Below are 26,575 nucleotides of genomic sequence, written 5' to 3'. Positions count from 1 at the left end.
GTTGATGACTTAATTGGACAAGAAAAATTGCTGAGGATCAAATTGGTAATTTCGCAATAGTTGATGGACCAAATTGTCGAGGACCAAATTGATTTACAGTTGTTTCTTGGAGGTGTGCCACACCTGGGTGAAATTTGCATTATGATTCTAGCCATCAAAGAATCATAAGGAGGTAAATTAATCTAGGTTCTTACGAAGAGTCAAACTTGAAACATTGTGATTATCAAGTCAACTATATGACCAACTTGAGTTGACTAAACCTGACACTAATAAATGTTAAATAATTAAGGGTGTATTTGGTTTAAACATTGGAATCGGAATGATAATAAGAATCAAATAATTGGTAATTACGGGGATTACGCCCCAAAAAAAAATAAAAAAATTAAAAACATTTTCCTTAATACATACGGTAACGGTATCCTTGGTTTCATCCCGTTTTCTTCTTCTTCTTCTCCTCCTCTATTAATTCCGTCTCCCCCAATCCTTACCTCCTCCTCTGTCTCCGCCGCGTTCTCTCACTGTCCAAATTATTACTCCCTCTCTCTCTCTCTAGATTTGCCATTTATATCTCCTTCCTCCTAAGAGTCACCGCCGGAGTTCCGAGCGCCCTGATTTTTCCATACTGGTGCTTTTCTCAATTGATTTCGCGTAGCGGTATGTTCTTCAATTCTTCTCTTATTTTTCCTCTATGCGCTATATGTTATTTCTTTTGGCGTTGAATTTCTAGGGAATGTGATGTGTTGTTGGTGAATTTACCGATATTGCTTCGGATAATTGGGGTGCTTTCGTTGCTTTTGCCTTTCCTTTTTCTGAGTTTAGTGAAATGTTCGAAATTAGATATAAATATTTGAGCTAAATGGCATGTAGAATTGTATTATGTTTTTAATTTCTTTAAAATTTCTTATTCTGTAATTATTGTATTCAGCATGACTACACGAGTGGAAGCTAATCTACTGAACCAAAATTCTGCAAATAAATAGGGAAATAGGTGTTAGAAAAAAAATCCCTTTATGGATCTCTAGTGTGATTGAAAATCAATATGGTTATTGCCACAACCCCTTTGTGTTTATGTAGCTTTAGAATCTTGATCTTGGCCTTCATTTTGACATTTTTTAATATATGGTTTGTTGCACACTTGCACATTGTATTCCGTAAGGCTTAAATCTCTGTGTGTGGACCTAAAGGTTTAAATTTTATGTCAGCTCTGGTAATCAAGAAACATTATGCCCATTGGTAGTTAATGAAACTGGAGAATGACATATGATGGGAACAGCTCTTGATTTAAATACTGAGTTCCATAATAATAGTTATGCTCAGGGATATTAACATTAAAAATGACTGCTGATGGTGTCTTGATGCATCCGACTTATTTGATACTAGGCTTACATTATCCCAAAGCTGATAGAATTGTGTACATCTAGGATTAGTTAGCTAAGGGTTTTGTGTTATTTGCGGAATTCTTTAATATGAGATGCTTAACATTGCCATGAACACACACAATAAGGTTTCTTGTGTACTGTGTGCACTTTCAAATTGTGAGTTGAGACAATGTTTGCTAGGGAATGACACTTTTTCTCCATTTGAACAGATCTCATGGCATTTGAACAAAGCTTTGTTGATCCAATTTTGCAATTTGATACTGATGGAGCTGTTTCCATTAGTAAACAAAAGAAGAGTGAAAGTTCAGCTCCAACAATGGGATTAGAAAATGCTAATGGCTGTTTTGATTGCAACATATGTTTTGAGTCGGCACATGATCCTGTGGTTACACTTTGTGGCCACTTGTACTGCTGGCCTTGCATTTACAAGTGGCTCCATATGCAGGACACCTCCCTTGAATCAGAAGAGCAACCTCAGTGTCCTGTTTGTAAGGCTCATATCTCAAACACCTCATTGGTCCCTCTCTATGGCCGCGGTTCATCATCATCAGACTATGAATCCAAGAAGCTTGAACTGGACTTCACCATACCTCAAAGGCCACCAGCTCTCAGCATGAACACGCCACTGCCAAATTCACGTCCACATCAGCAACTTCCACCCAATGCTTTACACCAACCACCACCACTGTTCCATCACCAACAATACTTCCCTCAAGCCTTTGGTAGCTATGCATCAATTGGACCTTCTAGCTTCGGGGGCACAGCAGTTACCAGTTTCTTCAGCCCCACTGTTGGTATATTTGGAGAAATGTTCTTTGCAAGGATGTTTGGTAGCACTGACACAACTGTATTTGCTTACCCAAGTGTCTCAGCTGCTGGTGGCCCTAGAATGAGAAGGCAAGAAATGCAGGTGGAGAAGTCTCTTAACAGATTATCCATCTTCCTCTTGTGCTGCTTAATTCTATGCCTTCTCCTATTCTAAATTTAAATTTGCCCCTGTATAGTTGTATCAATTATGTGACTGTGCTTCCAAACAGTCAAGGATATAAGATATTAGCCAAATACTCAGCTATTCAAGACGTGTTATAGCCGTGTCCTAGCTATTGGCTTTCATTGACACGACGTTTTTCCCACTTTGACTATTTGATGGCCTCGAGCTTGTCTTGTGCCACGTTATTATTATCTACATGTTTCAAACTCGGGTGCAATTTGAAATGCACGGTTTGCAGCTATTGATTGTGTTCTAGTCTTCTTTCTCTATTGTCATCTTTTGAGTTCTGATCAAGATTGCCATGTTTTTTCATGATTCTGTTGTTCTGCTGCCTTATACCTAGTTTGCGTCGTGTTTACTTGATGGAAGCATGGTAGGGGGTTTTATGTTTGGTCAGGCTGTGACTTGGTGAAAGTTGTGGAAGTGTGATAAATTTCTCACTTTTGTCAAGATTCACCTGCCATCTTGACTAAAATGAGTTAATCTGGTCTAATCCGGGCTTTCGTTTGGTAAAGATATGATGGATACGATTTAATAGGTATTTTTAACTGTTTATGTATTTTTTTATTGCGTTATGGCCATATAGGTAGGTTTTTTACGTTGCTTTCTTGCAAACGGTTTCTTTATAGGCTATGTTGCGTGATTTTAGAGAATTATAATCGTGATTTTAGGGATTTTTTTTGGTAGTTTCATTTGTTTTTCGTCTGTATTTGTCCTTGTTTTTCTTTGTTCTCCTTTCGGTTTTTTTTTGTTGCTGGTGATGATTGATCGGCATTTATTCTCTTTGTTTTTTTTTTTTTAAGGTTTTCTCCTTGCCCTGTGATCCTAGCCGACAAAGGACCACAAGGAAGTAAACCAGCCTAGGTTACCCATAGCTGACCGGCTCAAACCCAGGTGTTTGAGGATCAAACCTCCGACCTCTCGGCTGTAGGTAGAGCACTCTTTGTTTTTTTTTGGATTCATTGGAGTGTAGTATGCTTTTGATTAGGTTGTTTGTAAATCTGTAATTTTAGGGGTTTGCATCGTAGATTCGTAGGCTGTTGAGAAGTGTATTGGTGTGTTAGGTGTAGTGTAACATATGTAGTGTAACATAAGGCCCACCCCACAGTGGGCTTTTGCGACCTAGCCCACAAACTTACTCTTTTTTCTTCTTTTTTTTTTGCGAGCTAGCCCAACATAAGGCTGTTGAGGTGGGCAAATTATTGTGTGGACTATGGTCCACACAGCTGTGTGGACCATAATAAAATGTACATTTTTAATGTACTAAATGTACATTATTTTTATACACAAATAATGCATATTCCCTGAATATAATGTACATTATTTTTATATTGAATGTACATTATTTTTATACTGAATGTACATTATTTGATAGTATGGTCCACACAATAATGATTGGTTGAGGTGTGTATTGGTTATTTGGTTTGTTAAACACTAATAACTAACTAACCATTAAAAACATACGATTGCCAGACAAAAGGTTTCATTTTTAATCAAGGTTCCCAATCGACTAGAAACTGCCAAATAAATAATATAAAATACAAAAAATAAAACCTATTAGATTTGCTAAAATCAAAGACGTAAAAATGATCACATGTTCTCACCTAACATAGTGTTCTCACATGATTAGAGTGGCTGCCTACATGTGATCAATGGAATTACTTAGAATCCTTCTTTTTTTTTTTGAAAACTTCTTAGAATCCTTCTTTTTATTCCTCTTTTGATGTTTTGCTTAATGATGTTAGAAACTAGCAGCAAGTTTCCAAATTTATACTTTTTGTTCGCTAAGCGGTCCGCAAATAGAATTACACATACCCTTTCCTTATCTGACTGCTCAGATTGTTTTCATGTTCCTTTCCCTTCCATTACTTGTGGCTTGAGTATGGATCTTACTTAATGAAATCTCTTTTCGTTTAAAAAAAATAAAAAATCGTTAGTTGATCTTTCACAAAAAAATTCTTTCCCGAAAATTGTGCAAACAAAATGATACGGGATATCAAATATTCCCTTCAAATACTTGTAAAGAAAGTGTCATTCATCTCAGAGGACACTAGAAGTGGTATTGTCAAAGCGGTTTGGCTCGCCCCACCACGAGCCTAATTTCTGTCGGGTTTTTTCAGGTCGGCCTGCGGGCTAGGGTTCATGCAATCCTAACCCGCTCCACGCGAGTTCGCGGGCCTTGCGGTTTTTTTTTTTTTTTTTTTTTTTTTTTTTTTAATTCAAAGTTTAAAACAATGAATAGAGTTTACAAATACTAACATTACGAATTTGCAATCCAACTTTATAGTCTAACAAAAATTAATATTAATTCAATGTTCAAAAAAATAAATAAAGTCTACAAATAATATTAATTTTTTCGTATTTAAATATTTTAAAAATTGCATTATATATATATATATAGATTTTGGTTCAAATGCGGTCGTGCTCTCCCGTGCGGCCGTGCGGTCACACACCACTCAATGTTACGAAATACACCACTCAATGTTAAGAAACACACCACAATGAAACACAATGAAACACACCACAATGTTAAGAAACACACCACAGTGCATATTTGTGTGGTGTGTTTCTTAACATTGAGTGGTGTATTTCGTAACATTGAGTGGTGTGAACCGCACGGCCGCACGGGAAGGCACGGCCACACCTGAACATGACCCTATATATATAATATCTAAAAACATAATAAATGTGAATTAAGGTTATACCCCTCATTTATGTCCGTTTTTTCCGTTAAGTTTTTTTTATACATTATGCTATAAAAGTTGTACTACATAATATTTTGGACAAATATATCCCTACCGTTATAACTTCCATTATCTTTTCCACTATTGTTACTATGCACATGCATCCACCATATATTTTCTTATCTTATTCAATAATAATAAAAAAATATACACATTAAATATTAGAGTTATATGTTAGTTATTTTTTAAAATATAAATATCTAATTTATAAAAATATTTTACATTATTATTATTATATTATTATTATTTACTATATTAAAATTTAAATAAATTTAAAATTTTAATATAAAATACTAATATTTGGCACCTATTTTTTGCGCATCGCGCATAAGAAAAACTAGTAATATAATATTTTACAAAGCAAACCACCGTACTACCTTGTTCTGTATAGCATATGCATATTTAATTTAATTTTAATTAGGGGTCGGGCCCGCAGCCCGCGCCAGTTAGTCCACGCGAGCTCCGAGCCTTAGCGGGTCAAGCTCGTTAGGTCCGCAATTTCGCGGGCCATTTTTCTGTGGCCCTAACCCTCCCCACCGCGGGGCGGGTGCGGGCCAGCCCACGGGCTCAGTCACTTTGACAGCCCTAACTAGAAGGAATTGGAGCTTGGCACTTGAAGTTGAAGCAGGCAGTCTGTTTACCACTTCGACATGATTATTTTTTGACTCTTTGTTAGTTTGTATTGTTATTAGTTATTACTATGTCTAAACTTTGACACTTTGACATTTGCATTTGGCAATTTTGACTTTTGTAGTTTGTACTTTGTAGTATTTGGATTATTGCAAGTGGCAGTGGAAGTTTGTAATTTGTAGCATTTGGAATTTTAGATTATTGCATGTGACAGTGGCAATTTGTATTATTTGGATTATTGTATATGATTTTAGATTTTGTATTTCAATTTTGGAGACTTGGATGCTGAATAATTGGTCAATTTTTGGTTTGTCGGTAACCGACCGAAATCGACAGTCAATTTTTCAGTCGGTTATAGCATTTAGGTTGGTTGATTTTTATCGATCTTGACTGTAAAAAATATCCAGTAAGTTAATTGGTTATTTGGTCGGTTATGTAACCGACCGACCGTTTTCCCACCCCTAGTTGAACCTAGTTGATGGAGAAAAGGAGCTTACTACGGGTTTTCTTTATAATTCTATGGATGAAGCCAAAGAAAAGATAGCAAAGAACTTTGGTGGAGAAGAAAAAGATTACAAGGAGATATGGGATATCATTGATGAAAAATGAGATCTTTATATGCACCGACATTTACATGCAGTTGCCTACTATCTAAATCCCCATTGCCATCATTCTCCTGATTTTTCTACACATCCAGAGGTCAAGCTTGAGTTATTCCATTGTTTAGACAATCTCATACCCAATAGAGATGAAATGGAGAAAGCCGACCTACAATGTAGTGTTTTCCATAGTCGAGAAGGATTTTTTGGGTTGGTTCAAGCTAAGAACACAGTCCACCAACGAATTCCTGGCAAGTTAAAATTTAAATTCTTATTTAAAAAGTTAAATATGAGTCTTACTTAATTTAGTAGATTTAAAAAATTAATATTATTATTTTTTTAGTTGAATGGTGGACTCAATATGGAGATGGCACTCCTGAGCTTCAAAAGTTTGTAGTCAAAGTGCTAGGTTTCACTTGTTCTTCATCTGGATTCGAACGCAATTGAAGTGCATTCAATCAAGTACACACCAAAAGAAGAAATCGCTTGACCACTATGAGGATGAATGCTTTGGTTTATATTTTAGACAACAAAAAGTTGAAGGATAGGCACTTGAAGTTGAAATCCTTAGGAAATGATGAAGATAGCTTGTTGATTGATGAGTTGCCATCGAATGATGAATGGCTTGTAGGTGAAAATGATGAAGATGCTCCCCATAGAAGTGTGGATGACCTTGATGTTGATGTTTTTTTAGGGGGAGCCATCACAAGCAACTCAAACTCAACCACGTGAATCCTCAAGCAAGAAAGCTAGTGCAAAAGGGTCAAGTAAGGGAAAAGAAAAATTGAGACTAATTAATGAACATGAAGAAGAATGGGAAGATATTGATAATGGTGGTGGAAATAAGGATGATGAGGTTATAGACTAAATGATTCTTCAAATGAAGTTTCATTGTGATTTATAATTTGTTTGTTTGTTTATTACTTTAATCTTAGATTGTTATGTGTTTGTTTATTTTAGACTTTATATTATATTTGATGTCTTGTAGTGTGTTTTCTTGAGACCTTTACGCTTTTAGCTAATGAAACTTTTTTTTGAAATAAGCTAATGAAACTTTAATCTTAGGTTTTGGTGAATTTTATGAATAATGTTTACAGCTTATTAATATATTTTGTAAAAAAATTGAGGCTTACGCCTCGAAGCTTAATCCTTGCCTCAACATTACAAAACGCCTCAAGGCTCACCTTCGTCTTTTAAAGCCTTGCATACGTCTATGGTTGTGCTTTCAAGAGAGTATAGCTTTCCGCTCATCTGACATGACATCAATGAATTCTTCAGTATTAAGTACATAGTTTTTTCCATTTCTTAATATCAAAAGTGAGGATTTTAATTGAATTTTCTATTTGTAATATTGTGATTTTTTTTTTCATTTCTTAATATTAATAGTGAGATGAGTGAAATTTTGTTTTTAGCATTTTTTTTTAATATTAATAGCGAGAATTCTAATTGAATTTTTTATTTGTAACATTGTGACTTCTTTTTTTTTTTTAATAGTGAGATGAGTGATTTATAATGTGTTTTCCTGTCAAACTATTTTATCTGATTAATTACGGAGTATGTTTTATATTTTATTTTAAATATTTTTATCTTGATGTATTTCGGCTTTTCATCTCTAGTTAACAATATTTATGACTTGATCTCTAAGTGTTTCATTTTTTTTTAAAAAGAATATCTCGTTAATTTATCTTTCGCCCCCACTGACAAAATTTTCTGGATTCGCTACTGCTTGCTAATCTTTCCAGATTCCACAACACATATGCAGCTTCAAGCATCTCAAGGGAATCCAAGAGTCGGTCATTGTTGTCCAACTTTGCTATGTTCACATATTACTGGCATTAGTCAATGCTAAAAGAAGCAGCTATTCACAAGTTACACGTTTGCTAATCCTTAAATCTAAGTAGACATTCAGGCAATTAACAACATAAAGAGGGGAGACAAGAGGATGTGCTTGTACATCATCGTAGCTCAAACATTAAAGAGCAAGATATCGCTGCAATCCTTTTCTTCTTGAGGATGATGACTGACCGGAGCCACCTCAAGATGACTGGTAGGAGTCACTGCAACCGCAATGGGCTTAGTGGAGTTTGTGAAAGGAGCTAAGAAGCTGTCTTAAGAGCATCCATATCAGTGAGGTTTTTTTTGTGATTTTTGAGGAGTTTTTGTAAAAGTGATTAGGAAAGAGAATATGAGATGAAAAAGAAAAAAAAAAAAAAAAAAAGAAAAATGAAACAAATATTAAAAGCTATCATTTCTTTCTATTAGAACGGAATATCTGTTCATAACTACTATCTCGTCTCCACTGAGGCTCGAACCCACCACCTCCCGTATAAAAAGAAGGATTTGATGCCACTAGACTACAAGGTCTCTTATGATATGATTTTCTCACGGAGCGGCTTTTTCCTTTTTCGTTTGAATACTAAAATATTCACACTTTGAAATCCGATTTAATATTATTCATCTCGGAGAAAACACCCAATTTCATAAGCAATTAAATACATTTAAGAACTAACACAATATAACTAAAATTAAATTTCTGGAATAAAAGTCATTATTAAACACAAGAAGAAAGAGCTAATACCCAATATAGTCCTCGACTATAGTGATTTTACTTGATTTAGTCCTAAATGACTTTTTGTACTTGATTTAATCCTTGACTATGATGGTTTTACTTAATTTAGTCCTCTGTTAGTAACTCTGTTTGTTGGCTGTTAAAAGAAGGGTCAACATGTTAATTTCTCCTCCCTCTTTTTCGGTTAGATTACCTCCACTCCATAAAATTTATGAAACATACTAGCTGCTAATGTAATAAAACATAATAAGAGTAATTATTTCTTAAGCAAAAACTTGTTTTGGTAAATCAATCTCGAAAATCTATATCTCTAGGAAATGAATGGGGTTTGAACATGAATCTCTATAGACTCGAATACAAGTTTGGCCATTACACAAATACTATATATAAACCATTTTAACATTTTCAACAATTAGTATTGATTTTATGAAGAAGAAGGGGGGCAATAAGGGAGGAAGAAATTACCATGTTGACTCTTCTTTTAACGGTCAACAAACGGAATTAATAACGGATGATTAAATTGAGTAAAACCATCAAAGTCGAGGACTAAATTAAGTACAAAAAGTCATTTAGAACTAAATCGAGTAAAACCACTATAGTCGAGGACTATATTGGGTATTAACTCCAAGAAGAAACAGCCAACAATATTCCAAAAATATTTAAAAAGATGAAGACAGACTAGACTACCAAAAATTTTTAAAAAGATGAAGACAGACTAGACTAGTTCATCCTTTCGAACACTCTTCTCCCAATCACATTTATGCATTTACAGTAGCATGTAGCATGTAGTGATCTCCAAATCCTAAACCCTAAACCCCAAACCCCTCCCTGAAGCATCATATTCTTGGTTCTCAATGCTGTCAGTTTCACAACCCAGGACGGAATTTCTATCCAATTCGAAGGCGTTCGCGCCCCGAATTCCATCTAAATCAACAATTCCGTACAAATTAACCGGAAAAGCGATCTCATTTCGTGCCTATCCCACATTGCGGTGCTTCAACCCAAACAATCTGTTCTCAGCAATCAGCACAGTCAGGGATGCCAATCTCGTCGTTCCGATTCTCGACGAGTGGGTCAGTGAGGGGAGAAAGGTCAAAAGCATCGAGCTTCAGCGCCTCATTCGTAATCTCCGTTCCCTTAAGCGCTACTCTAACGCTCTCCAGGTTCTTCTTTTAAAATGCCCTTTCTCCTCTTTTTGCTTTGCTTTTCTCTTCTGTAATCCTGAGTTAAGTGGAAAACTGTGTCAGTTGTTGGAAGATGATTTCTGCTTGACCCATTCTCCCAAAACTTGGATAACTCTAGAATTTGTAAAATGTTTACTGGGTTCTATGTCAAGTTCTAGCTAAAAGATGTGTTGTTTTGGCTTAGCATATGCCATTGTTATTGGTTTGTCTGGTTTATACTACATTGCTACTACTTTTTCCCCAGAGGTTGTTTTAAGTGTTAAAAGGTTCAATCTTTGATGATGGGAAATCAAGATTCCTAGCTGTTCACCTGGTAACCACAAGGTTACATGTTCAACTCCAAGCAACCTATTGGCCTTCTTAGTTTGATCCAGTCAGCTATGAAAAACCTAGACTGGTTTCTGCTTGTGGTCTTTGCTGGTTAGGGTAGGGTCACAAGGTATAGTTTACCCGGTGCACACTCTCGAGCAGTGGCTACGGGTTTCTCGCGTCACCAAAAAAAATAGATTCATCTAAGGTAGTTTTCTTGAAGATAGTTATTAGATAAAATGGGTGTTGGTCCTGATTCGTGTAAACATATGGAGTAATTTGTTGCTTAATATTGATACTGAACTATGTTGACGTTCTCTTGAGTTTCTTAAAATCTTTTGACTTATGGGAAGTCCTGAATGTTTATGATTTGTGATGGTGGTGCAGTATATGTTGTCAGTTATAATTTGTGTTGATTCTAAATGAACAATGGTGGCAGGTTTCCGAGTGGATGAATGGGAAAGGTCTGTATCCATTTTCGTCGAGTGATCAAGCTGTGCATCTGGATCTTATAGGGGTGGTTCATGGATCGAAAGCTGCAGAGGACTTTTTTAGTAAACTCGGTGACAAGGAGAAAAACGAAAAGACTTATGGTGCTCTCTTCAATTGTTATGTCAGAGAAGGGCTGTTTCTGAAATCCCTTTCCCTTTTCGAGAGAATGAAGGAAATTGGTTATGGTTCCTCCCCTCTTCTTTACAGCAATCTCATGTGTCTTTATAAAAACGCTGGCAAGCTTGAGAAAATCCCCCACGTGTTGTCGGAGATGAAGGAGAATGGCATTCCTACTAATTACTTTTGCTATAACATCTGCATCAATGCTTATGGAGAGTTATCTGATCTTCATAGCATGGAGACGCTCCTTGAGGAAATGGAAAGGCAACCTCACATAACAATGAGATGGAACACCTATTCCATAGTAGCCCATTTCTATATAAAGTCCAACAAGAAGGAGAAAGCGCTTATTTCCTTAAAGAAACTAGAGGGGAATCTACGGAAAGATGCATTAGGCTACAATCACTTGATTTCGCACTATGCTAACCTCGGGAATGTGGAGGAGATGTGGAGATTATGGGGTGAACAAAAAACCGTATGCAAAAAACATATTAACAGAGACTATATCACCATGTTGGGTTGCTTGGTGAAGCTTGGTGAGCTCGAAACAGCCGAGAGACTGCTAAAGGTGTGGGATTCTTCCTGCCACACCTACGATTTCAGGGTTCCGAATACTCTTCTGATTGGTTACTGCCAGAAGGGATTAGTTGAGAAAGCGGAGGAAATGCTCCTCGATCTGGTCAAGAAAGGCAAGCAGCCAACCCCGAACAGTTGGGCTATAATCGCGGCAGCCTACATGGGCCAGGGCAGCATGGACAAAGCTTTTGAATGCATGAAGAAAGCTGTATCAGTAAGTAAAAACAACAAAGGATGGAGGCCAAAACAGGAAGTGGTTTCAACCATAGTCAGTTGGCTTCAAGATCAACATAGGGTTAGGGAGTTAGATGCTTTCATGATGGCATTAGATAGGGTTCCAAGATATAGAAACATCTCCAGTAGAGTAAAAGACCGTGGGGTTTACCCTGTGCACACCCTTGGTTAGTTAGTGGTTGAACCCTGTGCACACCCTTGGTTAGTTAGTGGTTGCGGATTTCCCTTGTCACCTAAAAAATGTCAAGAAATGAGACATTTTATTATTTGTTTGTGTAGCTTTGAATTTTTCTCAGTTTTTGCCTTTTATTGTTTCTTGTACACATGCCAGTTTTGTTGCTTCAGATTCAAAGAATGAAGTTGCTTAAAACAGTGGTGAATTGTTGGCATATTTTGAATGAAAATTGGAATCTCACTTACATTCATACAATTGAGTCTTGGATTACTGAAATGTGGGATGAATTGCCGAGAACTGTGATTGAAAATGTCGTTGTTATTTGCTGGGCAATATGGGAGAATAGGAATTCAATGCTTTGGAGAAATCAATTAAAAGACCCTTCTACTTTGGTTAATCATGCTGTGTATTATGTTCAGAATTGGAAGACTGTCCGTGGTGCGGTTTTGCGGCCTTCTCCCTCCAATCCGCAGATTGAACATCCTCTTTGTTGGGAACCCCCTCCACGGCCTTTTCTGAAACTCAACATTGACGTTGCTATGGATTTCTATGCACAGAAAATGGGTTTTGGATGGAGCTTACGGGATGATTCGGGTACAGTGCTTGGGGTTATGATGTTTGCGATTGGGGCTAGGGAGGCATTGAGTTGGATCAAGTAAAAAGGATGGCGACAGGTTATCGTTGAAACTGATGCTCAGGTTGTAACCACAGCGGTACATTACAGGGGTAACATTACTCCCTTCCCTTTGGTGCTATTATTGATGAGATTAGTCTACTGTTGAAAGAGCTTCCTTTAGTTCAATTTCGTTTTATTAAGCGTACTGGTAATATGCTTGCCCATACTCTGGCTAAGCAAGCTTTATGTAATGAGAGGGAAGAGCGGTGTGAGTTTTTCTGTTCTCTTCCTCGTTTTATTTCTGATGTAGTTGACATGAACTTTTTACGAGATTAATGGATTGGTTTGGTTGTTTTTCAAAAAAAAAAAAACAGTGGTGAATTTTTGGATTAATATTCATAACACTAATATTCGTAGATCTTAATTGGAGACTAGAATTCATACCAATGCACAGAGATAGATGGATATAAGAGATTAGACTTTCTTTATATACTGATTTTACAACCGCATATGAGAAAATTACTCTTAATAATAACCATCCACCACGAAAAAGGGGAGAAGGAATCGGTATTAGTGAGAAGGAATTGGTCATCCAAAAAAATAGGTAAGAAAGTTTAATATTAACTCAATCACACTAGTGCTGGCCGATGACAAATCTGATGACTTTAATGTGGATGCATGTATTTAATTTAATAATAATAATAACTTTATTTTGGGAAGTAATAATTAAGAAGAATGGTTTGGGGTTGTTTGGATTAGAATACAATTAATGATATGATCACAACAAGATTGTGCTTCCTAATAATAATCTAGTAAAGAGTATTTCCTAATATTCTCTTTTGCTTTCACTTAACAGAATATTACCATATCTTCCAAGTTAAATTTTGACCCGCAAAACATATATGAGGTAAAAGAGGGAAAAAAAAAAGGAAAAAAATAAGTTGAAGAGCAAATCATATTGAATTCAAATTATCAATTATTATTATTTTTTTGCTTGAATAGTACAGTATAATTTTATAATCCTTATCAATAATTTTTTTATTATAATTTTTTCTACTAGTAAACTAGAGACCTATAGAACTCAAATTATCAAATATTACGTAGTATTATTTTTTTTACTTGAATAGTATAATTTTATAATCTTTATCAATAATTTTTTATTATAATTTTTAAGACCAGTCAACTAGAAGAAACTCTTTTTTATAAACTAGAAGAAACTCTAGTTGTTTTATAACTCGGTTGGGTTATTTACTTAAGAAAGTTATTTAATCCACAGATTGAAAATTGTATTGTATTTTAATTAAAAGGAGTGATTTCTGGTGTGGCATCCCCAACCTCATATTTTGCAGCGGATTCTATGGGGAATTAGGGTTGTGCCGTTATGTACATATTTGTGCATTTTGGGATTTCTAACTAAAAGTCGCGAGGCATGCGGTGTTAGGTTTTGAGTGGAAAGAGGGGGGTTCCGGCATGGCTTTGAATCAAGGAGGAAGCTTTTGTAGTGGGATCAACTTTCAGAATAGGCGTTTCTCGGAAGATCGCCCTGATAAGAATCGCGATTGTTTTGGTAAATCCTGGGGTTTGGATTGCGGGAAGGGGAATTTTCAGGGCAACAGGAAGGAGGAGATCCGTAATGCTTCAGATGATGATGTTGCGGATTTGCTGCCTCAGGATCCATTTGATATGGATATTGATACCATAGAAATTGGTTTCGTGATTGATGAAATTGGGGTTGGGAAAGTTGATGATCAGTTATTTGCGGGATTTGATTTTGTATTGAATGGTAGCAAGATGATTCATTCAGAGTCAGGTGCCGAGAAGATGAATGACAACTCTGGAGTTGGAGCCATGGATTTTGGAAATGGTGAATTTGATGGCCATGTCTTTTCGGATTGTGAGATGGAGGAGACTATGGATTTCAGTTATGAAAAATATTGGATTTTTTATGATGAAATCAAGCGTGAAGGATTTCCTAGAGAGGGTTTCCAGGGTGAAGGAGGTGCTCCTCCAGATGCTCTGCCTCTGGCCTTTTATTGTCTAGGTGTTGAGGACCTTCTCTCTGTTGAGCAAGTTTGCAAATCTTTGCGTGATGAAGTGCAAAACAATCCACTTCTATGGAGAAACATAAAGATTGATCACCCTTTGAGTGATAAGATCACAGATGATGCTCTCCTGCAGTTGACGAATCGGGCCCAAGGACATCTCCATTGTTTGAGTCTTGTGGAGTGCTTGAAGATCACTGATAGTGGCTTGAAGAATGTGCTTGAAAGGAATAAAACACTGACAAAGGTCAGTATATTCAATTTTTACCCTTTGGATTGATTCTTTGTGCATGTTAGATCCCCGCTTAGTACTAATGTGCATCATTATTGTCATTCATGGTTGCTATGTTGTTATTCTGTTAAAATGTGAATAAATGTGTATCAATTTTGTGCTATTTTCACTTTATTTGTATGAAACTATGATAATTGTTAGGCTATTATGCATTGGCTTTGAAATTTTGGTGCAGTTAAATTGATTGTGGTTACTGTTCTGCAGTACATTTGGAATGTAATTTCTTAGTTTTAGTTTCATTCTAATCTATATATAGCAGGCAATAAAATAGCAACATAAATGATAGAATATGGGAAGAGGACTGTGAGTATATTAAAACATTACAAAAATAATGCAGTTCTTTGTGGCATAATGGCCTACTTGCTGCAGATTGAGCAGAAGTGAGAAATTTTGTCCTGGTAGCTAACAGCAGTTACTTGAATGCTTAAATTGAGTTGAGATGTTCTGTTTAATTACTCTATTGCTAGAAAGGTTTTTTTCTTCTTCTATTCTTTCTTCTTAGGCTCTAATCAAAATGGGTATCTACTAGGACAAGTTTACTATTTTTAATTTCAGCTTAAATGAAATGTACTACCATTGTGGATTCTAACATTGAATCCTTTTCTAGGATTTTGGTAGAACCCTTTTCTTGAATTAACACCTTTTCCCCCTGCAGCTTAGCATAGCTGGATGCACAAAGCTCAGCATTGGTGGGCTTCTGTCGAACTTAAAGGTTTATAAGTACACAGGAAATCTTGGGATAAAGTGTCTCAGAATTGGTGGACTGTTCGGTGTAACGAACCAACACTTTGAAGAGTTGAAGTTACTTTTAGGTGTGAATAACAGCCAACTGCCAACTGCCCGTAAGCCACGGTTTTACCAAGCTGGCCAGTTGTATCTCTCTGTTGATGATGAGGATGATCACGCTCTTGACATTGAAACATGCCCAAAGTGTGAGCAACTCAGACTAGTTTATGATTGCCCTGCCGAGAGTTGCCAAGGAGATCAACAAGGTACCCAGTTATGCAGGGCTTGTACTTTCTGCATTCCTCGTTGTAAAAGTTGTGGCTGCTGCTTAAGCAATCGTGATTATGAAGAGACATTCTGTTTGGAAAATCTTTGTTCAGATTGCATCCAGAAGTTTTTGCCAAAGCACTCATTTTTCCACCCACAGGCAAGTTACCGTTTCTTCCTATGTGGCTAGAAAAGTTCAAACCAATTGTCAATTTTGATGCTTCTTCTGGTCATGGAAACTGGATGAATGGAGGCTGCATATCTGGCTATACAATGTTCTATGGGAAGCTTTTAAACTTTTAGGACGGGCTAGATTGAAGCCATTGGATTTTGCCTATTATGGGCCCTTGAGAGCATAGAGCTGGAGGGAAAGAAATAAAAGAAAAGCTACTCTCATTGCCAGCTGCATTTTGATAGACTTATCTTAAAGAGGGGAGCAAACGCGTGCATAACAAGTAGTGAACTGCTGAAAAACTAGCTCGATGGTTTTCACGAAGATGGGACAGTAATTGCGTTTAGACTTGCATCCTACACCACTGCTAGAGAGCATGATTAGACAAGTAGTTGGCAGGTTTGTGAAAGCCAAGCATCCTTTTCTGTTATAAACTCCGCGAGAGAGACGTATAGCTGAGCTGTGATTGTGGTCGACGGAGAAGCTAACATCATCGACAGACAAGCTGGATTCTCACACACAGTGACACAGGGATCACAATTGGAAGCTTGGAGTTGGCTCATGTGTTTAACTAAAAATGTTTTGTAATTGTATGTTCAATACTCAAAACTCTTGTCTGATCAGCCAGTTACCATCTGTTTGTGGGGGGTACTACTACTACTACTACTAGGCATGGATTTCATGTGACAATAAATTATGGTTGTGGTAGTTATACAGTCCCAAGTCATTTCCTTTTGACTCTGCTTTTGTCGGGGCTTTGATTTTTACTGTAATGGCATATTTCGTTCCGTCTTCAATTCTTCATGATCTTTGATTTTTACTGTAAATCGCTGAATCGGTGACCATCACTGCCAGCCGCCAGGTGCCAAGATTCTTGTTGTTTCTATTCCCTTATCATGCTATTTGTAGTTTTGTTATGGTTTTATGAGTGTACATGTTTAATAAGATTGATAAAGTTTCAGTAGTACAGAGTATTATGGCTAACCGGCAATGGCTTATTAACAAGGCAAACAACTGAACAAGCCATATTTTGGGAAGAGCAAAAGGTTTTCTGGAGTTGCCATAGTAATTTTGGGATGTTAAAAGGGTGAAGCTGTAATATTTAATTACTAGCATAATGTTTAAATGTCTTTCTAGAATTTGCTTTTAAAGATTTCTTGGGAATGTTGAAAATTTTCATTGTTATAATTTATTCCAAATTGGGAATGTAAACATCATTTATAGTTTTTCGAGTTCAGTTCGCCTAACGTGATAATAATCCGACCGAACTATAACCTGATAATAACCCGAATCAAACTACCCGAACCCGAGGCATATTAGTGTAATTTCGGTTCGGTTTTCGGTATTAAAATATAGCACCCGAAACTTAGCGTGAGTCGAACCCGAATTCAAACCGTGCCCAACCCTATAAGTAGCAGTACCATAAATCATGAGCACATTGCATTGTGTTATGGCTTTTTTACACCAAAAATAAATAAATAGATAAATAAGAGGAAAATTTTATCTATTATTATATTCGTTTTTCTATGATTAATATTTTTAACTTTATAATTATAATTTCTATTTTTTATTTAAAATAAACTCAAAATTTTAAAATAATTTCAATTTTAAATTTCAAATAAGAAATTGAAACAAAAATTTAAAAACATCTCTACAAAATATTTATTAAAAAAAAACACTCAACGGTCAAAAAATTGTGATAGTTGAGTGCATTAATTTTTTTCAGTCGTTGCGACTGAAATCTCAGCCGTTGAAGCTAATTTATCTTTCTTATTTTTTAAAAAAAATAGTAAAACAGAGGGTGGGGGGTTGTTGTCCCCTATCATCTGAGCATCATTTATGCGTAAAATGACTATTGTGTTAGTTTTCTTTGAAAAGAATTGTCTCTCCGAATAAAACATTATTCTCAATTTTTCTCCCCTGAAATTTTAACATTGAAAATGCCCTTCTACTTCCTCACTTTTACTTGATTTAACAAACAATGATTGACTATTTTCATCATGTTAGTACTCAAAAAAATGTTCACATCATGAATTTGAGAGTGAGAATAGAAATTGAGAATAGAAAATAAGAGTCTCATAATATTTTTTTCAATTAATAAATAACAAAAAAATATTTATTTTAATGTAAAAATTCAAAAAAATACAAATAAATAAACAACAATATTGTGAAGCAAACTAAGTAAACACCACTGGAAAAGTCCAAAAAATTCTCTTCTCCATACCATCACCATTGACATCATCATCTTCCCATTTTTGTTGAAGTATCAACCCAAAAATAAATAAATAAATAAATAAAAGCCACCACATTTTGAATTATAAGCTAGTAGCTGAAATTTGAAGAGCGGTTAAGCTAGATGTTATGCTTAAAAGTGTTTGGTAAAAATTAGCTTTTTGATAAGCTGATAAATGTAGAAAGACTAAAAAGGACATCTTCATAAAATTTAAATATGTTTGTTTACATATTAAAATATAAAATAATGAAGCTAATATATTTTAATAAAATATAAAGTAAGAATATATATTTGAAAATATATAAAGTAAAAAAAATATTTGTAGTTTATAAAATTAGTTAATACAAAAATTAATGTTCAAACACACAAATGTTTAATTGAAATTACAACCAAACATAATGAAGAGAAAAGACCAAAAGGATTTTAATTGGGAGGGGTAAAAGATGTCATTTATTTAAAATAATAAGGATAAGGATGAAAAAAGTTAAGAAGCTACTAGTTTATTTTTGAAAAGCTATCTAAAGTAGCTTTTCAAAATAAAGTCTTATTTTAAGCTACTAGCTTATTTTGGGAACATTACTAAACAGAACTTATAGCTTATTAGTAGATTAAAATAAGAGTTAATTCCAGTAATGGTCCTCCGACTATGTTGATTTTCCAAAATTAGTCCCCGACTTTTAATTTGGACAATTTAGGTCCCTTGACTTTCAAATTCTTTCCAATGTTGGTCCTTTTGTCAAATTTTGATTAAGTTTAGGTCAAATGAAGGGGTAAAATTGTCCGTTCACATGTTTAGTGTACTATTACTCGTATTTTTCATGTCCTTTATGTTGTATATATGAATATAATCTCAGTCGAAGTCTCAATCTAAGTCATATAATGAGATTATATTCATATATATAATGTATAAGACATGAGAAATATAAGTAATAATATACTAAACATGTGAAAGGACAATTTTACCCCTTCATTTGACCTCAACTTAATCAAAATTTGACGAAATGACCAAAATTGAAAGAATTTAAAAGTCAAGGGACTTAAATTGTCCAAATTAAAAGTCGGGGACTAATTTTAAAAAATCAACATAGTCGAAGGACCATTGCTGGAATTAACTCTTAAAATAAGCTATAAGCTCTGCCAAATATAGCATATATATATATATATATATATATATATATATAAGTCTTAGGTAACAAAAATTGAGTTAAATCCCAACCATTGATCAGTTCAAATCAACAGTTCAAAATGAAGAAAATTTTAAAAAAAGTGGTGATATTATGGTAATTTTATGTAAGTTCAAATGCTTTTTGTCTTTGTATGCATTATTTTTCTTCTTCAAGTGCACATTTTTTCTTTTTTGAGTGCATATTTTCTCTTCTTCGAATGCATATGTTTGTCTCTTCGAGTATATTTTTCACTGCAACAAATTACAATAATTTGAACTAAATGACACCAATGATCTTACAAATTAAAGAGAGATGACTACCTTAAAATTTTATAATATATATTAAGGTTGAAAGTAGATATGGGGTGCATAAAAATAATAAATAAATAAAGGAGTTGATCAATCTCCTCGCAGGGGAAGTTGATGGGGCCATGAGTGCTTTGAGGCCATTAAATTAGAGTAGAGAAGTCATCATGCTGGCGGCCATTTCCATTAATTAGAAACAAAAACCTGTGATGTTGAGGGTGCATAACTTTGAAGTGCACATTTTTTTTTTTTGGGGTGTATAGTTTTCCTTCTTTGAGTGCATAACTTTAAAATTTCAAGTGCATAACTTTGAGCCTTCAGATGCATAATTTTAAAACTCTAGTAGGGCGTTTGGTTGGAGCGAAGGAATTAGGTGGGAAAAGAATTGTAATTCTATGGGAAAATAATAATGCGAGAATAAAGTGGAAGTTTAAATTCCAGTGTTTGGTTTGTAGGAATAAAATTACTGAAAATTTCAATTTTAATGTTTGGTATACATGGGAATTGAGAGAGAATAAGTACTATAAAGTCTAAAATGCTCATTATTATTATTATTATTTATAATTGACAAATTAATTCACAAATTGTTAGAATTGTTGCATAGAAAAATGTAAATGTTGAAGAGTTCTACATATAAAGAATTCAAAGGAACATACACTAAGGTTGCTGTATATAAACAATGCATATAAAGAATGCAAATTTTGAATAGTTGTTGCATACAAAGATTTAAATGAACATACACAAAGAGAAGTCGAAGAATAATACAAGCTATAATTTATAAGGGAATGTTAGATATCAATTTTAGGTTAAAAATGGAACGGTAATTTTGTCTTAGGATTATCTTTTTTTTCTTCCTAAAATTCATGGAATTAAAATCCCAGGAGGGCCATGGGATTCTAATTCCATAAAAATGAGGGAATTGCAATTCCGTAAAATTACAATTCCCTCCAACCAAACGAAAGAATTTAGTTCGGAATTAGGTGGGAATTAAGTAGGAATGAAATTTTAATTTCCTCCAACCAAACGCCCCGTAGATGCATAACTTTAAACCTTCAAGTGCATAATTTTGAACATTCAGATGCATAATTTTAAAATTTCGAGTTAATACCCAATATAGTCATCGACTATAGTGGTTTTACTCAATTTAGTCCTAAGTGACTTTTTGTACTCTATTTAGTCCTCGACTTTAATGGTTTTACCCACTTTAGTCCTTTGTTAAGAATTCTGTTTGTTGGGGGTTAATAACAAGCTAAGGTTAACATGGTAATTTCATTTCTATTTTATTTTTTTATCAAATTAAATATTAATTATATATCCTAATTTCTCTCCCTCTTCTCCGTCTTCTTCTGTCGCCGATACAATTCCCCCTCCCCCTCACTCTTCTCAGTCTTCTGCCGATACAATTCTCCCTCCTTTCCTCAAGCCCAATAAACACACAGCAAACTCACCGGAAGCGAATACAAAGCAAACCCATTAGAAGCAAACACACGGCAAAGCACTACAACGATTGTTGAACCTGTTACCCATTGTTGGCACAGGGAGCAAACGCCGAACTGGAAGCAACACACCATGGGGGATTCAAGATGAAGAATTGGATACAAATGCACGACAAAATACGGTACCCACAAAAAAATATTGTTAGTAGTTTTTTTTTTTTTTTAAATGTGGATTTAACTCATTTCTTACGGGTTGTTAGATCAAACATGTTTTAATGTGGATTTAACTCATGGGGGATTCAAATCTGTTTAAATTATGAAGGTGTTTGTGCATTGGATGCAAATATATATATATATATCTATATATATATATATATATATATATATATATATATATATATATATATATATATATATTAAGGAAGTGTGTTGTTTGTTTAGAAATTAGCTATCTGTCAATGTGTCTACGGTATGTTTTTACGGCCTGAGGAAGGGGTTGAGGGAACTGTATCAACTATGCAAAAGAGGGAGAGAAATTAGGACATATAATTAATAATTAATTTGATAAAAAATAAAATATAAATGGAATTACCATGTTAACCTTGTTATTAACACCCAACAAACAGAATTCTTAACAGAGGACTAAAGTGGGTAAAACCATTAAAGTCGAGGACTAAATAGAGTACAAAAAATCACTTAGGACTAAATTGAGTAAAACCACTATAGTCGAGGACTATATTTGGTATTAACTCTTAAAATTTCATATACGTAACTTTGAATATTCTGGTGTATAACTTTGAACATTCTGGTGCATAACTTTAAACATTTAGATGCATAACTTTGAACCTATGTGTGCATAACTTTGAACCTATGGTGCAAATGATCATCAAATATTGTTAGAAGAATTTAGTTAGTTTTTGAAGATATGATTAATTGGTAGTTTATCTAGAAACTAAATGAAAATGCACTTTATACAATTTCATTGTAAATGAGAATGCAAGAACTTTGAAGTTATTGCCTTGAATTCTCAACTAAAAATGTTGTAATTTGTGTTGTCAGAGTGCGAACTGCAATGACATCATCTTTTGATTCATGATTTTTTTTTTTTTTTTTTTTCGCTTTTGGTCCTATGACTTTAGTGCTTCTGTCAATTTAGGTACACAACTTTCATTCTTGACATAAGTAGTGCTTGACTTGATTTTTCTTTTTTTTTTTCACTTTTAGTCCTTTGATTTTTTCCCTCACTTTTAGCCCTTTTGGCCATCTGAACGACAACTTTTAATTGGAATCAACAAACTATTGTGCCATTAAGGGTAAAAGTGTCTTTTGATAAAGCCCTAAAAATATTTATAAATAAAATCAGAGAAAAAATAGAAAAAAGAAACGTTATTTGCTTGTTCTACTTCGTTTTTTAAGCAACAACTTTTAATCGGAATCAACAAACTGTTGTGCCATTCAGGGTAAAATTGTCTTTTGATAAAGCCCTAAATACATTAAACGTTATTTACCCTTAATGGCACAACAGTTTGTTGATTTCGATTAAAATTGCCGCTCAGATGGCCGAAAGGACTAAAAATGGAAAGAAAATCAAAGTCAAGCACTACTTATGTCAGGAATGAAAGTTGTGTACCTAAATTGACGGAGGCACTAAAGTCATAGGACCAAAAGTGAAAAAAAAACTCTCTGATTCATGGATGTGAGAATTTAATAATGCTATAAAGCTTACTGATGAGATTAACTCTATGATAAAGGCTAGTCCTCCTTCGGGACTTGAAACACAACAACTTAAAAGCTTTTTACTTATTTATTTAATTTTCTTTCATTCTAGGTGGTTGATCTAGATTAGATCAACAACTCAAATCTCGCCTTATTTTTTACTTCTCGCACTTTATCTCTTCCATATATTTATATGATGATAAAATGAGAACAAGGGCTTCCTGTAAAAAAAAAATTAAAAAAAAAAAAAGAAGTGAAGATTGATTTCAGCCGTCCATCATGATTTATCAATGGTTGAAAATTTTAGTAAAAACAGATACAGGTCAATTTTATAATTATTACATTTTTTTAAGAGTACGGTTCATTTTATAATTATTACAAATTTGAAAGTTTAATAATAGTAAGATCTTAGTCGATTTCTCAATATGGAATGTAAGAATATGCCCATATTTTTACATGATAGGTGTGCAATAATTATAAAATTAATCATGTATTTTTTTTTACTAAAACTCTCAATCATTAATAAATATTGATGAAATCAATTTTCACGTTTTATCTTTCCCTATAATCCTTATTCCCTTACAACATGTTTAGTTCGCCTGATAGGCCTAGATTAGAGTAGAATTCTTGAAAATATGCTTATTTCTTTGTTTGGTAATGATTTTTATTCTCACGAGCAATGTTACTGGGAATTAGCTATTCCCTTTGCAAGGGGAATTACTATTACTAGACCCACCCCTGTTATTAACCTATAGGTTAATTTTCTTATTTACAACTTTACCATTAATTAAATCTAAAATATGTTTAGATCACAACACTCTCAATCAACTATACACATCTCTTTCAGATTCAAGCTCCTCAACATGTATTTTTCTAAATTTATTTTTTATATATAGTTTATGTTTATTGACTTTGTGGTGAATGTATATGACATTTACTTCCCAGGTGAAAAATGCTCACAAATCTTAGAGATTAATTTCGTCCGGTCCGGACGTACTGCTCTTTTAAAAAAATACACTTCAAATGAACAAAAATTGTGCACTTGAAACCACAAAAACATACACTTGAAGGCACAATAATGTGCACTTGAAGGCCAAAATTCTGTACTCGAAGGCACACAAATGTGCAATCGAAGCAATTTATGGTATTAAAAAGGGAAGTTATTCAACTTAAGTGTTATTGAAGCAAGCAATCACCCTTATAAATCGTTTACAAATCTCACAAATTTCCATTAGAAAGTTAGTTATACGTTGTTGAAAAGAATGCAAAAAATATAGCAAATATCGACTCATAATTGTGTTCTACACTCGAAGGTAAAAAGATGTGCAATCGGTGCAATTTATTGTACCAAAAAGAGAAGTTATTCAACTTAAGTGTTATTGAAGCAATTACCCTTACAAATCGTTTGTAAATCTCATAAATTTCATTAGAAATTTAGTTATATGTTATTGAAAAGAAGGCAAAAGGTTTAATAAACATTGGTCAATAATTATTCACTTGAAGACACAAAACTGTGCTGATAAAGTTAATTCCTTCGATCTCCTTTGTACGTATAGAACACGTAGCAACATCTAGGGAAAGTGTACGTATGAAATTGCATACAAAAGATATAGAGAGAAGATGGCCAAAAAATTGGCTTGAGAGCCTTTTATTCTTTCATATTGTAGAGAGAGAGAGAGTCAATAGAGAAAAAAAGGCCCCCTTCACTTGAGTGTATGGCCTTTATATGAGCCTAGAAGAAAGACTTTGACCCGAATCGTTTGACCTCAACCCGACTACAAAACGACGAGGGTAAGGACCGTAGAGAGAGGTCAAACCCAGGGAATATTGCCTATCAAGTAGCCCCCCGAGTTCGAGCTCTGACGTCAAGCTAATAAGGAAGGGTTCGGGCTGGAAAATCTGATTGTACAGTCCGTGACTTACGCCTGCTACCTCGTTAAAAACCTTAGACTAAGAAAAAACCCAGTGGAAAAAAAATCTTAGCAAAGGAAAAAAGAGCACAACCTTAAGTGCCAATGAGGTAGAGTTCGGGCTGGAAAAACTGACTGTATAGTCTATGACTTACACCAGTTGCCTCGTTAAAAACCTTAGACTAAGAAAAAACCCAACGGGGAAAAATCTTAGTTAAGGAAAAAAGAGCACAACCTTAAGCACAATCTTTGGGACTATAAGGGTCATCCGAACTCTACCGATCTCGAGATCGGATTTGCGATACGATTGAGGGGTCGAATTTTACCGATCTAGTGACCGAATTATTAGTTATGACCGGGAGGTCAAATTAATCACGATTTAGATATTTGATTTTACCAGTCGAGGGATTGGACTCACCTACGATCTTTGGATCGAATTTTACCAATCAAGAGATTCGATTCCACCAATCGGGAGATTGATTTTTTAATGAGATTTATCGATCAAGTCTTACCAATCAAGGGATTGGATTTATTCACGGTCCAAAGATCTCTATTGATCTTACCGATCATAAGTGGGAATGCTTCTCCCAATTCCCTTTACTCGGCTAACTAGTCGTAGTTGGTTTGAGCTCGGTCAAACCTCGACCCGGATTACCTAGTGGTGGTAGATGGTTTGAGCTTAGTCAAACCTCGATCCGGATTACTTGGTGGTCGTAGCGGGTTTGAGCTCGGTTAAACCTCGATCCGAATTACCCTGTTACAAGATTGTTCTTAGCCGATCGCTCTCGGTTGGTTTTGATTACCACGTTAATCATTATGATGGGTTTTTGAAAATCAAAATGATTTGAATAGGACATTTTTCTCCTTTTTATGCTCGATTTACGAACCGAGAATCCAAAGTGGAGGGATGCTAGGAGACCCGAAAGTCTAATGAGACCGTGAAGGTTAATATGCTTGGGAAGTATGCTATGGTGTGCTACAGTCACCAATGTCACTTTGCTCAGGGAATGCATTACGGTCGGGAATTGCTTTAGTGAGCTCCGTAGGTCGAGGGAGTTGCCCTACAATCCTATCAATGTAGCCCCCCCACTCCCTATGTTGCGAGAATCGTCAGCACAAAAGAGTAGATATGATGGCATCCGGAGTTCGTTTTCAATTTCGACTACGGTCGGAAAGTGACTTATAGTATCGATGGTCGATTTACCTAATTTGTAGGACTTTGGAGATTCACGAGGTTTAAACTTACCAATCAAGGGATCGTACCTCTTAACACGATTGAGGGGTTGAATGCCACCAATCAAGTGATTGGTTTTTTAACGTGACACAGGAATCAATTTTTACCAATCAAGAGATTGGATTTACCCAGGGCGGGAGGTCTAACCTGGCGGACTTTTATGCCTACTACGTAGGGCTTACACGAGATATAGTCTCGGGCTCACCAAGCCGATAGTGGCGATGCCGACCTAATCGGGTTTATAGCGCCGGTGGTAGTAATGCCGACCTAACTGGACTTAATTGCCTACTGCGCAGGGTTTATGTCGAGATACGGTCTCGGGCTCATCGTGCTGATGGTGGCAATGCCAACCTTATTGGGCTTAAGGCGTCGATGGTGGTAATGCCAACCTAACCGGACTTATTTGCCTATTGCTATTTTCTAAATACAATTACAATGCTCTAAGCTATACAATTTAC

The 26,575-nt window shown here is 35.1% G+C and overlaps 3 protein-coding genes across 3 annotated transcripts; all 3 read left to right on the top strand.

Moving 5' to 3' along the window:
- The first annotated feature begins 434 nt into the window (after positions 1-434).
- LOC116021804 (E3 ubiquitin-protein ligase RMA3) lies at positions 435-2,637 on the top strand. Its single transcript, XM_031262283.1, has 2 exons — positions 435-654; positions 1,589-2,637. Exon 2 carries the CDS (start codon positions 1,594-1,596, stop codon positions 2,359-2,361), a length of 768 nt encoding a protein of 255 aa, XP_031118143.1. The 5' UTR covers positions 435-654; positions 1,589-1,593; the 3' UTR covers positions 2,362-2,637.
- A 6,992-nt stretch (positions 2,638-9,629) lies between these two features.
- On the top strand, positions 9,630-12,231 carry LOC116022005 (pentatricopeptide repeat-containing protein At4g21705, mitochondrial-like). Its single transcript, XM_031262544.1, has 3 exons — positions 9,630-10,075; positions 10,845-11,994; positions 12,029-12,231. The coding sequence occupies exons 1-3, from the start codon at positions 9,767-9,769 to the stop codon at positions 12,031-12,033; spliced, it is 1,464 nt and encodes a 487-aa protein (XP_031118404.1). The 5' UTR covers positions 9,630-9,766; the 3' UTR covers positions 12,034-12,231.
- Positions 12,232-13,892: 1,661 nt separating this feature from the next.
- LOC116022948 (F-box protein SKIP14-like) lies at positions 13,893-17,014 on the top strand. Its single transcript, XM_031263869.1, has 2 exons — positions 13,893-14,907; positions 15,608-17,014. Exons 1-2 carry the CDS (start codon positions 14,089-14,091, stop codon positions 16,133-16,135), a joined length of 1,347 nt encoding a protein of 448 aa, XP_031119729.1. The 5' UTR covers positions 13,893-14,088; the 3' UTR covers positions 16,136-17,014.
- The last annotated feature ends 9,561 nt before the right edge of the window (positions 17,015-26,575 follow it).

This window comes from Ipomoea triloba, chromosome 6 (genome assembly GCF_003576645.1).
Source record: "Ipomoea triloba cultivar NCNSP0323 chromosome 6, ASM357664v1".
Taxonomy (NCBI): domain Eukaryota; kingdom Viridiplantae; phylum Streptophyta; class Magnoliopsida; order Solanales; family Convolvulaceae; genus Ipomoea; species Ipomoea triloba.
Note: the sequence above shows the minus strand (reverse complement) of the source record. Positions and strands in the feature narration are given on the sequence as shown.

Coding starts and splice junctions, on each gene's coding strand:
- LOC116021804 (XM_031262283.1), top strand. CDS start 1,594: ATGGCATTTGAACAAAGCTTTGTTGATCCAATTTTGCAATTTGATACT.
- LOC116022005 (XM_031262544.1), top strand. CDS start 9,767: ATGCTGTCAGTTTCACAACCCAGGACGGAATTTCTATCCAATTCGAAG. Junction 10,076..10,844: donor GCTACTCTAACGCTCTCCAG/GTTCTTCTTTTA, acceptor CAATGGTGGCAG/GTTTCCGAGTGGATGAATGG.
- LOC116022948 (XM_031263869.1), top strand. CDS start 14,089: ATGGCTTTGAATCAAGGAGGAAGCTTTTGTAGTGGGATCAACTTTCAG. Junction 14,908..15,607: donor GGAATAAAACACTGACAAAG/GTCAGTATATTC, acceptor TTCCCCCTGCAG/CTTAGCATAGCTGGATGCAC.